At 36.6% G+C, this 14,497-nt stretch overlaps 1 protein-coding gene across 3 annotated transcripts in view; it reads right to left on the bottom strand.

Annotated features, from left to right (window-relative positions):
* Nucleotides 1–14,497, bottom strand: part of MAP3K2 (mitogen-activated protein kinase kinase kinase 2) — a 50,387-nt gene that overhangs the window by 8,341 nt on the left and 27,549 nt on the right. Inside the window, exons 9-16 of one of the 3 annotated variants that reach the window (XM_053947524.1) lie at nucleotides 13,229–13,308; nucleotides 11,269–11,336; nucleotides 8,198–8,293; nucleotides 5,496–5,702; nucleotides 4,617–4,765; nucleotides 2,701–2,832; nucleotides 1,442–1,571; nucleotides 211–388 (exon numbers count right to left, since the gene is read on the bottom strand). In XM_053947524.1, coding sequence (XP_053803499.1) covers nucleotides 211–388; nucleotides 1,442–1,571; nucleotides 2,701–2,832; nucleotides 4,617–4,765; nucleotides 5,496–5,702; nucleotides 8,198–8,293; nucleotides 11,269–11,336; nucleotides 13,229–13,308 — 1,040 coding nt within the window. The remainder of the gene's footprint in view (nucleotides 1–210; nucleotides 389–1,441; nucleotides 1,572–2,700; nucleotides 2,833–4,616; nucleotides 4,766–5,495; nucleotides 5,703–8,197; nucleotides 8,294–11,268; nucleotides 11,337–13,228; nucleotides 13,309–14,497) is intronic. The other 2 variants (XM_053947525.1, XM_053947526.1) reach the window with 2 other exon arrangements.

Raw genomic sequence — 14,497 nt, 5'->3', positions numbered from 1 at the left:
TCATGATCTCTAAACTGATGGGCTGAGAAACTGCCATGTGAAAAATTAAATTTCAGTGTTAAGATTCTCCAAACATGACTGTCAGTGTTCACATTTGCCACCTTCTTCAGCTTAAATCCTAGGATGAAACAGCAGCTTCAGATAACAAACACCTACTCTCTGTTGAAAATGAAATGACACTTTTCAGTAGAGAAGGGGTTTTTAACATACCAGATGTCTGCTTTTCTGCCATACCCTTCTCCACTAATAACTTCAGGACTCATCCAGTAGGGAGTTCCTGTGACAGACTTCATTCCCGTACCAGACAGACAGATAGTCTGCAGTCGTTTGCTGGCACCGAAGTCACCAAGCTTCACATTGCCCGCTGAATCCCTCAGAATATTTGCTCCTGGAAGGGAACATAGCATTACCTTCATGAATGACTCAAGGTTTTGGCATGGGAAACAGTAACAGAAGTTTGGATTCAGTGATACAACTCAACATCAACCTAGGATTTCAAGCCACAGAATTTACTTTCTCCGCTCGTTCCTACTAGCCTATTCTGGAGTTCAGAAAATAATGAATTGCACACATTGGTTTGCATCCTAGGCCTTTTCCAGGAAGGGGCAGTCCCTTTGAAATGTCCTCCTGAAAAAACAAGGAATGTGCCATACATGGGAAATTAAAATAAATGGGAAAGGAATTTCCACACAACTGAAAATGTCTCCACGCTATTTTAAAGCAACACCTCAAACTGTGTTATGGATTCATTCAAAACAGTTATCTGCACAAGATGCACAAATTGACTGTGATATCTCAACCTGCTTTGGAACAAAACACTCTGTTGATACAGAGCAACAGAAAAATGGTAAAAATACTAGGGAATACAACAGCATTGTGTTCAACACACCTATTCTGCACATCACCATCTTCCTACATATTCACACCTTGCTTATGCAACACTTGCAAGTCACCGGCACCTATCTACAAAAAGGAAATGTTACACCAGGCTTCTTAGCAGTAAAATGGAAGAAGTCTGATCAGGCAACTCACTTCTTGTACCAGTGAAGTGCTGGGTAATTTCAACATAACTGGTGAAACAAAACTCTGTGAATTTAAACTTTAGAGTCACAATGCTTTGCTCTGCACATTCTATTTCTAATTACATCATCCTCTAATACATTTAAAGCTATTAATAGTAAAATAAAATCAAAGGAATTTATCCTGCTTGTTTTACAGATGAAGACTAAACAAATATTGCCAGAACTCTGCTAGAACATCCCAAAGTTGCCTATTTTTCCCTCCCCCAGTTACAACAAGTGACAAGACTAAATCATGGAAAGCAGTCACACTGATTTTAAGTCAGTATTTTGGTATTTCAAACTTAATTGCATTTTAGTGCTTCACATAAGATTGGAGAAGGATCAGTAATAAAGAGCACTGTGCACAGAACTTTCATTACCTTTAATATCTCGATGGACAATCATATTACTGTGCAAATAGTGAACTCCTTCCAAAATCTGCCGTGTGTATTTACGAGTCACGTTCTCTGTGAGCGCTCCATATGATTTCAATTGGTCTTTGATGGAACCCTATGGCACAGAAGCATAAAGCACTAACACTTCTAGAATTGAACTGAAATTCAATTAAATTTGTGCCTGAAATATAGACATTTAAAATTACAATTCTTCTTGATTTAACCTTAAAACTTGCAAGCAGCTGAATAGTTCCAGTCCAATGTACAGAAAGAGAACAGCACCCTCAAACTTTTTGATGGGTAAGTGGTGACACTGAGGATAGACATGACACATACCCTTCGTGTTAGCTCCTACTCAGAAAAAAAGATTGTCAAGTAAAAAACCACCATGTACTACAGGGTGGTGCTTTAGGTAAAAAATTAGAGGTAAGCAAATCTTAGCTTAAAGTAAGATTAAATCAAAATTTCTTCAAAAATAGTTTTGCAACCTGTCTTTGTCACATGGAGTTACAAACTGCTAAGATTACTTCTGTCACTTCTCCAAATCTCAGAAGAATTCAAGATATCCCACAAAACAAGACCCAGAACTCAAAAAAAAAGAAGCAGCAAACAAAAAACACACCACCACCAAGAAAACAATGCCCAGACACTGCTTTTCCCCTCTGGAGTCTCATAGTAAGTAGACTGCTCTAACTATTCAGAAATACAGAGCCTCTGTTTTTATAGAGAGCACATTTTATTTAGCTCTGCTGACCCCACATGGTGAAAAAATGAAAATCTACGGTTTTCTGAACTTACAATATTTCCTAAAAAAGAAGAAGAACAGCAGTTCAGCATGTACTAGGTGCCACACAAGAAGCAAGCACCAAGATTATTTTCTGTATGCTCTTATTCCCACCCCCATCTCAGCTACTTTTTGTTTTCCAGAAATACTTGAAGCATGGCAAAACAAAATAAAATTCAGGGAGATTTAAGAGTTTACTAATGATAATATTGTCTTTTCAAAGACATTGCCAGGCACCACTTATGCCAAAACCAAACACAAAGAACTTTTGTATGAACCACTGTAATTCTGAAAACTCAAGCAACCAATAGAGAAGACAGGAGGTTGCAAACCCTTGCCACCCATCTTTGGTGGATTTAATTTGGACAGTTTTAAATATCTTTTGTGCAAAGCTGAATGCTTGGGTGCTCATCACACTGCACACAATCAAAGGCTAAAGTGGATGAGCTCTCTTGCTTACCCCAGGCATGTACTCCATGAATATTGAGAGTGTCCTTTCAGGTGGATCTCTCAGGAAGCCATAATACTGAACAATTCTTTCATGCAGCAGATTTTTCAGCAACTGAATCTCACACTCAAGTGCATTTACTTCCTGAAAGGACAGAACAGATAGATTTACCATGCTTGATGTAGTAAAACTAAGATTTTGGATTTGAATTTTTTCAAGCAGAGCAGTGTGTACATATTAAGGTGTTATGCAAACTAAGTAACAAAATATTCCTACAACTAATGTAAAGTTTTTGCATTTTATAACAAGAAAATATCAATGTTAAACTAAGGCAATTAAAACCAACAAAACCTATGTCTTTTCTATACATTATCTTTGGGATGATTTTGCTGGTTTTTCATTGTTTCTCTTTTCTTGAAGTTATGTTTGTTTCAGAGCACAGAAGATATCAATATATTCATGAGGTCAGTGATCATTATGCAACATGTCATAAGCCTCCAGTTGGGTAAAAAAACAACTAACAAAACACAGAAAACCACCCCACATTTTAATCTTTGTGGTGGAATAATTAGCATTAATTCTTAACTTTTCTAGGATGATAAACTATACTTTAAAAATGCCTTTGAGTACCACTTAATATTGTAACTATGAAATGCAACAAAGGAAAACACTAACAGCTGGTACTTTCTCTGGAGCCACCTAAAATACTACAAATTTTGCAAACAGGAAGTAAGATATTTTGAAAGGGACTATGCAATCAGATGCTGGAAAAATACTAACCCACGAATTCAAACTTGACTAGATTCCAAATTTTACCTAGAAGTTTTTCATCAAAACCTAAATTTTTATCTGTCATAGCCTGTTATGGATACCCTCATACTTCTGAGATTAGAAAGAAAAATAATTTTTTTTTTTACAGAGACACATAGTACTACAAAATGCCATGATAAGTGAGCTGAAAAAACTGTTGCTTCTGGAGAGATACTACTATATTTTAACATTTCCAAAACATAACGAGTTGTTCTGTTACACATTTTAAAGAAGTAGCAACAACAAGTACACTAGGAATCTACAGCACAAATTATTATTGACTTTTTCTTTGATCCTATACCACTAATAGCAGCAACTATATCTGGCAGCTGCTCAATTCTGCAATCATGCTTACACCTATTGTTTCCCTGGCCTTGCTCCCCACAGTGCAGAACAGAGTCATAAGGAAAGTAATAATTCTCTTCCCATCCTGTAAAAAGCAGCAAGTATGGGGAAAAAAGAAACAGCAGATTGGTGCTACTTTTAAATTGTTTATCTCCTTCAGCAGCCAGTAATTAAAGATAGAGTTTAATTTTAGAGAGAGAAGAAACTAACAAGGAAACTTGTGCTCTTTAGGGAGAAAGACAGTGTGTAACAGCAGCTAGTCTTGATACACAACGTTTAAAAGAAACAAAACTCCCGCCCCCCCAAACAGATATACCTCCAAAAAAGATGAAAAAATATATAAGAAACTGTCTTCATAGCCAAAACCAATTTCTTTTTGGCAATTTATTTTCAGGAACACTTATATTAGTACAGCTATTTTTGCTTTATAAATGTAATTTCTTCCAATTTCTATTAGTATAACTAATTAGCTATTTCAGAACACACTTTGTAATAGATTGATTTTAGAGACTGAGATGGCACCAAATCAAATTATGAATCTTCACAGTATAAGGATCTGCCTGAAAATTAAAAAATATGATGTAATATTAAAATCAGGTAAGCAGACTAATTATCTATGGTACAAACAAAACAGAATTCCTAACAAGGACATGGTTTCCTAACACATGGTTTAAAACATGTTCATCTTGTTCAAGGAAAGGAATGTGAGTCTGGTCTAGAGCATACCACTTCAGCAGAAGCCTTTTCCAAGGTCTCTCTTTGGTATCTCTTACCTTGCTGGTTTCCGGACTATCGGGATCAAACTGAACTTGTTTAACAGCCAGTTCTCTTCCAGTGTCAGCATCGTAACACAGATATACTCTGCCAAATGCACCTTGACCCAGCAGTTTACCAAGTCTCCAGTTAGTTGGAGCTCGTGGTGCTGAAAATATAAGTATGTTTTGGTTTTCAAATGAGCTTGTTATTCAGCTGATCGAGAAAAACTGGAATACACAGAAAATAATTTTTTAAAAGACTACTTTTTCAACAATAGAGACTGTGTGTCCTAAACCTCACCATATAAATGACAAAGATCAATAAAACTCCCTGTAAGATGGAAAACATTAGCTACTTAAATTTATTCACAAAATAAGTTGTGGTAGAACTAGATATACTTAAAACAACTAGCAATAGTTAATTTGAAAAACAGAAAAAGAATGTTAAACAAACCACTTTCTTTTTTAAAAAATAAAGGCATAATTACAAGGTATGAGCTACTGAAGTCAACACAAATTATATTTGCTCCTGAAATTCTACCACAAGTATGAAAGCAGTACCACTAAAAATGTACAGTTTAACTGAAAACATGACCAACATCTGCAAGAATAAATAGCAAATATAACCTACAAAAGCCTTCTCAAGTCCTAAAGAGTTTAAGAAATCACTTTTACAATGTTTTGTTATCATAGATGTAAATTCCAATTGAAAGTCTACATGAAGCTTGGCAAGGTAAGCAATGAAAATACTGATGAGCGTAGTCTTGACCTTTGCCTATTAGAGAAATAAAACCATGTTATTTAATGCCATGTGTTTGGATGGCATGCAAGGTTTTGACATGATATACTTGAAAAGTAAGAGTTTCACAGCGGGATTCAGAAAATGCCAGAACTTACAGCGGCTGGGTGGGCTGATGTCCATGACTGACAAGGTAGGATTGTCTATGTCACTGCCCCTCCTCCTCATTCGGTTATCTTCGTATTCCGGCGTAAAGACGCTGCTCCCACTGCTGGTGCTCAGCGAGTGATCAGTGGGACTGAAACTAACCGGAGATCGGAAGTTGTTGCCCTGAGTCCTTCTGGCTCTTGGAAAAGTTTTACGACCTTCAATGACATACACAGAACACAAAAGTTACAGTACAAAAAGATGCTACAATGCAATGTGTGCATGCAAATACTCTATGAGTTCTACATCATCTCATTCAGATCTGCCGCAGCAGAGGTGAGGACACAATCATAATGAAGTTTCTTCCACCTAGAAGAAAACAAGCATCAAAGATGTATATAAGGACTAGACAGAATCAAAATTTTGTGTTTAAAAGATGAAAACTGGGACCAAATTCTGGATTTTTTCTGAAATATAGGCTTGAAAAACCTGGAGACCTGTAAGAGGAGAAAAGAAAATGCAGTCTCTGCTTTTATTGCTCTATTAAATGTGCAAATACCAAATTTCTGATATTTAGGAGAACAAAACACATGTTTATAATCCTGTAGTGCCTAAGCCAGCCTCTTCCTTCTGTAAACTAGAAAGAATTGAATTCAGAGAAAGACTGACACATGGAATCAACAGGAAGACCACGAATCTATTTTAAAAATCAAAACACAAGCAATGCAAAATTTGGAGATAGCTACAGCATCAGAATAAAAAAACAGAGCACCGATCTTCAACATGCTAATTACAACCAGATAGGACTAATACAATTTATGTTAATCTATTTAGATAACACAACTATTTTTAGGATAGCATCTCATGATTAAGTTTCATCCTACAGAACTCAGCAATAACTGAAGGAGTCTCTGATTCATTAGGTACTACACTGGAGGAGGAGTTCCCAGAGGACTAAAAAAGCAGATAAAATATCTTTGAAATAGTAGACTCAGACTTATATACTAGTCTGGACAATTTAAATTCCAAGAAAGATATACAAACAAGTTATTAAGCAGTTTTATTCATATTGAAAAGATAAAAATGTGATAAACCAGTCATAATTGGTTTGTCACATGTAGCTAATCCAATTTTCCCATTTCAATGGGACATTCTCACAAGCCAACTCATGAAGTGTTGCAGACCATCTTACTATGCAGATTATACTCAAGACAGATTCAGAGCAGTTACCAGTGATTTCTCATCAAAGGGGAAGATAATTTAAGTGGACATCCCCAGCAGTTTATGTTCAGTCCACTTCCATGCACTATTTTAATTCATGATGTACATATGATTGAACTTAACACACTGAAATATTGCAGATGACATCATGTTAAGTGTAGCTGACAGTCTATTTAAAGATAAAAATAAAATTCACAGTGTAATCAGAAGTTTGAGATGATTCAAAAAATCAATAAGATGAGATTCAGTAAGGAAGTACAACATACATACTTAAAGTGAAATCTAATGCAGAAAGTTCAAAGTGTTAAAGCAAGTGGTTGGCCTGAAGTCATGAAGAAAATGATATAGGAAAATGTAACCAAAGACTGAAGAGAAAGTCAGAATGGTAACCAGAAAGTAGGGTAATTTTGCAATATATTAATGTGACTGGTATATACCAAGTTCTGCTTATATCCTGTGTTATACATAAAGTGGCCATGAGAAAAGCCTCAGCTTGGGCAGAAGAAGAAAACTAAGGCAAGAAACCAGGTATGTGTGTGATGATATATAAGGACAATGACCAATTCTTCACTGTGTTAAAAAAGAGTAACTAGTTACTATTTCCATTTGGAGGAAAAATGTCTTGGGAGACAGAAAGTTAAGTTATAAGATAAGCTATCCTGTAAGTTGGTAACATAAAGGAAGTATGTCTTCTGTTGAAGTCAACTTAAGAGTTTATTTGAAAGTCAGTGTGACAAATCATTGCCTCTTTAAACCTTGCCTTAGAGCAAGGGACTGGACTTTGCAGTGCCTCAGTCTGATATTTCTGTGATTCTTGTAACATAATTCCATTTATTGCTCTGCATATTCCACACTGCAAGTGAAGCCATCTGGTCTTGGGACACATTTCTTCGTAACTCTTCTCAACTAGCGCTCGACACACCCTTAAGTATGAAAATTCTTCAGCTGCTCCTCTCTACTTCCTTTAGAAATTTAACACATGTTAAATTTATATCAATTACTGTCCAAACCAGTTTTGTGGACACATTAGCAGGTGCTGCCTTGCATTCCAAAATTTTATTTCAGAAACTAATTCTCAGTTTACATCACTGTTCTTAAATTTTATTTACTCTTTTAATCTAAGAAAATGTTAACAGGAACTCCACTGTACTTGGGATTTCTTAATGCAAAACAAGACGCTACAAACAGACATACCTACTTCAGCCAGAAAAGGGTTACAAAGGTCAGAAACGTATACTGTATGGCTTGTGTGTGGCCAAAGACAGCAAACATTTCCACAGTTGTACATATGAGTCAGGAATTCCATAACTTTACCAGAGATAAAACTGCTCAGAGGTTCTATCAATCATTAGAAGCTTAGCAAGTGAGTTTGGGGAAAGAATTTAAGCTTTCAATTTTGTCAATGTTTTCACTTAATTTCATTAAGATCTTACAATTTTATTCACATTTTTAGATGAGAAAAACAGATTAATAAAATTGTTGCAGTCCTTACCATCATTGTAGTCTTGTTGATGATATGAAATATGGTATCTTCTGGGATAAGTCCCCCCCTTTCCAAATTTCTCAAATATTGGGATATCATACTCTACTAGAAAATAAAATGATTCATTTCAAAATTTAGATGTGACAAAAGCATGTTAAACTAATCACTTTGGTAATACAAACTTACAATGGGCGAATGTATCAGAGGATATGAAGGGTTGAAACATCAGAGGAAAAACATTTATAGAACAAAATCACACAACTCACAAGATCTAAAAGGACTTCAGTCAAAAGTCCCAAAGGATCAAGAATTCAACAGCTCAAGTGGTTTGTAACCTCTTGCTTAGAAGAATGTTGGAGGATGGCAGAATGTCTGATTACTCCAGTTTTAAAAATACTTTATAGAGGAAAAACTATTCCAAAGAATATAATTTAAAGTTGTATAAATGTGAAAAACTGGTGAATGAGTCAACACAGCTTGAATTACTAAAACACATTCAAAAGATCCTCTTTTAAAAGTTATTGAGCGGGAAAAGTATAAGATAAGGGAAAAAGTCCCTCATGCATAAATAATTGGTTAGAAGATAAGTACATAAGAAGGGAGGAAACAGTCAACAGTCCACAGGAATCTGGTCTAAAACTCATGCAGTTTAATTATCCATGAATTCTCTGTACAGAACAAGGAACAGGGAGGTAACAAAATCATTTTGAGAAATAAAACCAACAGAATAATTAGAGAAGGCCCTTAAGAGGCTACGTGACTGGATAATAAAGTTGCAGACAAAATTCAGTGTAGACTTCTGTAAAGGTTTGTGATAGAGACTTCCAAAAAAGCAGCAGCTGAACTCTTTGTATTAGCTGAGAAGAAAATTAAATGCTATAAGATACACTGAACAAAGCTTTGGTGTACTCAATTTCAAAGAATTCAGTAAAACTGAAAAATGTTCAGAAGCACAGAGATGATCAAAGATCCAAATTGCTCCTCCATAAGGAATGTAGGCCTCTATACACTAGAAAAGCAACAGCTCAAAGGGAGTAAAGAGGTGCATAAAAAAAAACCAAACAAAAAAATCCACTGGAAAAGCAGTAACAGAAAAAAAAACCAAAAAACCAAGCCTTAAAAGAAGTTACAAAGCACATACTTCTTCATAAAATACAGTAAATTGCACAACTTTCTGTTGCAACCTACAGCTGATGCTGAGAAAGTTTATACAAGTTGAAATAGGGACAAGAAAAATTTGTGGAAGGAAAAAAATCTATCAAATCACAGAAGAACATCTTGCATTTACAGAACCCTCGAGCAATACATGACTAGGAATATATTCTGAGACAGGAACATTGCACACCCCTCTGTAGAAGCCCAGTACTGGTGGTGGCAGAAGGAAAGACTAGGTCAGATAGACATTTTTTTCTGCTTCTGTTACACTTCAAATAATGAGAATAAATATTGATTATAGAATTAATGATTGCTGTCCATCCCACTGATAACATACCAGAACACAGAATGGGAAAAAAACCCAACAAATCCCAATAAAAAATATTGCAAGATGATCTTACTAGAAAAGTCACTGCAATGAACACACATAAACTAGATTAAGATTATACAAAAGGCAAAGTAATTTCTGACATTTCCAACACTTTTGGTACTTATCTCTGCCACCTAAATGCTACTTACACACAGTTTTAGTTTTATTTTTATTTAAAAGTGGTGCAATCTGTTAAGCACTCCAGAATTCTAAAAAGAAAAAACTCACCATCACAGATTTATCTAGATAAAGCTTCAAAATCAAAATAAAAAGAAGCCTCAAAATATGTAATAGACTGAAGAAACACAAAACCCTCTTGATTTATTGGAAACTAATTATTATTCAACAGCAAAGCTTTGTAGTGAGACACGACTGTGAGAAGACACTTCAGAACACTTTCAAGGTTACCCACTGCACTTTGTATCCTGAGCCCTGCACAACAGGGCCAGAGTAGATTTGAGCCAGAGTATTGTATGAAAAAACATTAGTGGTGATGATTAACTTATAGGCACAGCACACAGCTCTCCATCCTTTCAAATACAGAAGTCATGAGCACTTCAAAGTGATACTTATTTCACAGAGAAGAAAACAAAGGCTCCATGTACTTGTTTTGGCTGGGATAGAGTTAATTTTCTTTATAGTGGCACGTACAGTGTGCTACATTTTAGATCTGTGGCCAAAACACTGTTGCTAACATATTTTAGTTATTGCTAAAGCACATTTACACAGAATCAAGGAGCTTTCTTGCTTCACATACTACCCTGCCAGCTGGTAGAATGGGCTGGGAGGCACAAGATTTGGGAAGGAGCACACTTGGGACAGCTGGCCCCAGTTGACTCAAGGGATACCCCATACTATCTGAGGTTTTACTCTGCAACAAAAGCTGGGAGAAAGACGGAGGAAGGAAGGACATTCGCAGTGATGGTGTTTGCCTTTCCAGGTAACCACTAGGAGTGATGAAGCACTGCTTTCCTGGGAATGGCTGAATACCTGCCTGTTGATGGCAAGTGGTGAATGAATTCATTGTTTTGTTTTGCTTGTGTGTGCAGCTTTTGCTGTACTATTAAACTGCCTTTATTTTAACTCATAAGTTTTCTTACTTTTCCCCCTGGGCTCTCTCCCCAATCTCACATGGGGAAGTGAGCAAGCAGCTGTGGGGGGCTTAGCTGCTTAGCTGGTTTAACTGGGGTTAAACCACACCACCTCCAAATTAAATAAATTAACCACAGTTAGACACCAACTTAGAGATATTACAGTCCAATTTAACTAAGTGTGCATGCCCCTATGCACTGCAACATTTGCTCTTTTTACAGAGGCAGATAGTTACACTACACCCACTAGGAGTGGTGTCACACATAATAATCTGGAAAAACTGAGAAATTTTTTGTATTTCTATGGTATCTTTCACTGTGTGCATTTGGTGTTGCTTTGCTTTCTTCTGCCATATGTTTGTGTAATACAATACTTCTCCAATGTGAACATCCCTTCTAAGGCCTATTATTTGCAAGAGGAGCAGTTTTGGAAAGCTAGGGTGTCTCCAGTGATTTTTGCCTACCTGAGAATTCCTGATGATTATCTGGATAGCTCTGTGCTCTTGGCATCCGAGACTTGGGATAGTTGTCCCTGTAAGTGTAAAAATACACAGAATCTAAAAACTGCTGTTAATCCAGACCTAAGCTTACTGTCCTCTTATTGATGAAAAGCCATTGCTACACAAATTGCTGCACCAGTTTACAAACGTGGAACTCAATTCTGAAACTCAATTCTAGTAGGTAACTGTAACAATTAAGGATCAGCAACAATGGAAAAGCTTGCTTATTGAGCTGCATGTAGGTAAGAAAGCAACAGACTCTGTTAATGAGCAATGATATTAGTAAAAACGAATTATCACAAGTACAGCCACAAAGGAACACTGTTATACTTAACACCTTTATGGCTGAACACAAAGGTTTATAGACTGGCAAAATCAGTTATACAGACTACAGAAACTCTTGAGGAAATTTAACCAAAGAAACGCAGAACCTTTTAATGAGGAAAAACATTTTCTCTTCTCTCCATGAAAGTCACAGGATTAAGAGAGTGATTTTATTGAGTTATAGAATGATGAAGAATTTTTTGGTTCTTACATGATCACATTGTTTCTTACCTACAGTTGGTATGTAACTCCCAGCCACCAAAAGGAATGGATGGGATTGCCAGTCAGAGCAATCGATAACAGTTTATTTCCATAAACATACCAAAACAGTGTCCTCCTTTTTCTGGTAAGAATTTCTCTAATGGGTAACAGAAGCTAAATGGAGACAGAAAACCTACATCTTTGTAGGAAATATTTAAACAGAAAAAAAAAAGGAAAACAAACTAAGTAGAGGTGACAAATTAAGTAAATAAAAACAACAAAAAAAAAGTTTTGAAGAAGAAATATGAGTTGCATTAAGTTTGCTTTGTTTCTCCTTCTTCCACTCACTCCTAGCCCACAAAAACCCTAAATTTGGCAATTAGATAAAATTTCTTTTTTATGGAGCTACATTAAATACTGTGTACGTATAACCTACCACACTAAGACCACGAAATACTTTTCATGTTTGTCTTCTTGCTTGTGAAATGCAGACTTATTAAACCTAAAACTGTATTTGTTAGACCAAATCTATTTGTGTCCTCAAACCATATATTCTCAAATGAAGTAGTACTACTGAATAATACAGCTCTGATTAATTGCCACAGGCAGTGACCTCCACCTCTTCACCTTTCTACCAGTTAAATAAAATATTTTATTAGCAGTTTTATTAGCTTCACAGTTTGAAATAAACAAAGAGCAAATCTGCACATTAAACCCAAGGTTATTTGCCCAACCACCATAAACCAATCGGGAATATGTTCTACTTGACTTGGCTGGTGAACAGTGACCCCCTCAAAACACATGGGTCTCCTCAGAGGTCAATCCAAAAAGACCCCCCACAGCACACACTGCCTCTTGCTGACTGGTGGGCTTGAACAAAGAAAAATCAGTTGAAAGTTTGCAACAGGAACAAGGGGAGAGGAACAAGACAGTAATTGCAAAGTAAAGGAAGGGATTGACTGTTGAAGCCAGTAAATTATTCCACCCTCCTTCTTGAATTGGGTACCCCCTGCTTTGGCAAAGGAAAGCCTACTTCATATGGCACTGCCTAAGAACTCCAAATTTAATGGAGTGGATCACTGCCAGGGTATATACACCACTCATATGAAAGACCTAGCAACATATAGTAAAAACCTTCAATATATTTTTGTAGGACCTTAAATATTTTTGTGGTTTAAATACAAATTACTGAAAAAAAAAAAAGTGCTACAGTATTTTCAGTGTTTTCCATGTATTAGTAAGCAATTAAGTTTCAATAAGCTTTTATAAACATTCTATAACTTACAAACGAATTTCTGGAAGAAGTATTGTCACTTGAGAGGAGTTGTATTTTACAACTGAGATATTATGCAATCTAATAAAGATAAATAATTAAATAATGAATGTAAATAATTTTTACCCATCTAATGGGCTGTCAAGCGAGGGACAGCTTCCCGAGCCAGAGTTTTCAGGACTGCTCAAAGACAATGGATCCAGCATCTAATAAATAATAAACAGAGGAAGATCAACAAGTTCAAGGGGTTTTTTTTTCAATTTTTTTTTCTAACTAGATAAGGGTTTTGCTATGAAACAGCTAATAAGAAACAAATCCAAATCAGATATGAACTGGTAAAAACAGAGTGGAAAGCTCAAATGTTGCCTTAAAATGAGCTCCTTGAGGAGGAGGGGATCGGTTACCCCTCCAATTTTTATGGTTTGTGCTGCATCTTAAAGGTCCTGGGCACCTATTTTGCCTTACAGCAATCAAGGACTTATTAAAGAAACAGTGTCCTGAAAGTGAGTTTGCACTCCGCAAACTCAAACACTTAAATGAACACTGTATTGGGGAGGACAACATCTATCACAGGTTCAGCACTTTTATTCCTCTGGTCTCATGCTGAACAGTATTGATTACCTCTCTAAGCCAATGCACTATGGCCCAACTGGCAGCCCATGGGTTTTATCCAAACCCTCATCTCTTACAGAAAGTGTGGGGTCTGCAGTCAGAGTGCCAACAGCTGTGCTCACGCAGATCAACAGCAGAGCAGAGCAAAACCCTGCACTCCCAAACTCCCTTCTTGTCTTTGTTGGGCAGGCTGTGACAGATAAAGGCAGCATGGCCAACACCTGCCAGGGTGATGTGGCAATGTAGGTGGGGGGAGCAAACAGAATTTGTGAGCCCATCACCCCAAAATGGCTCTTGAGGCTGCTTAGGTTGAACTAACCTGGCTTCTTATGAAAGTAAAATGCATTAATTTAAACCTGCTGACAGCTCACACAGCAATACATACATGACAGGTTATATATTTCTGGAATACTTAGGAGTAAATGGAGATCCCATGCTTCAGGGATCATCCATCTGTGTGGCCAGTCAGACCAGAAATTACTTTGCCCTAAAGTAACTGTTTCACTGGAATGAATCCAGACCTGGGCTGGATTTGACCACATGGCTATGATAATGAATAGCCCTGGTCTGGAAAGTAGGATATTCAGTCCCTATTCTCAGCTCAGTCATTAAAATTGTGCAACAAATTGCACTACCCCCTTGCCTTTATGTTATCATCTGTCTCTCATTTAGTCAGCTCATAAAAACTGTTGCCTCTTGCCATTTGTAAATACACTGCCAATGTCAACAACAACTTGAACTGATTTGTGTATGCAGCATTATTTTTCTTTCCTCCTTGAAACA

This window comes from Vidua chalybeata, chromosome 7 (genome assembly GCF_026979565.1).
Source record: "Vidua chalybeata isolate OUT-0048 chromosome 7, bVidCha1 merged haplotype, whole genome shotgun sequence".
NCBI classification, from domain to species: Eukaryota; Metazoa; Chordata; class Aves; order Passeriformes; family Viduidae; genus Vidua; species Vidua chalybeata.
The sequence above is the reverse complement of the archived record's forward strand: the minus strand, read 5'-3'. Positions and strand labels throughout refer to the sequence as shown.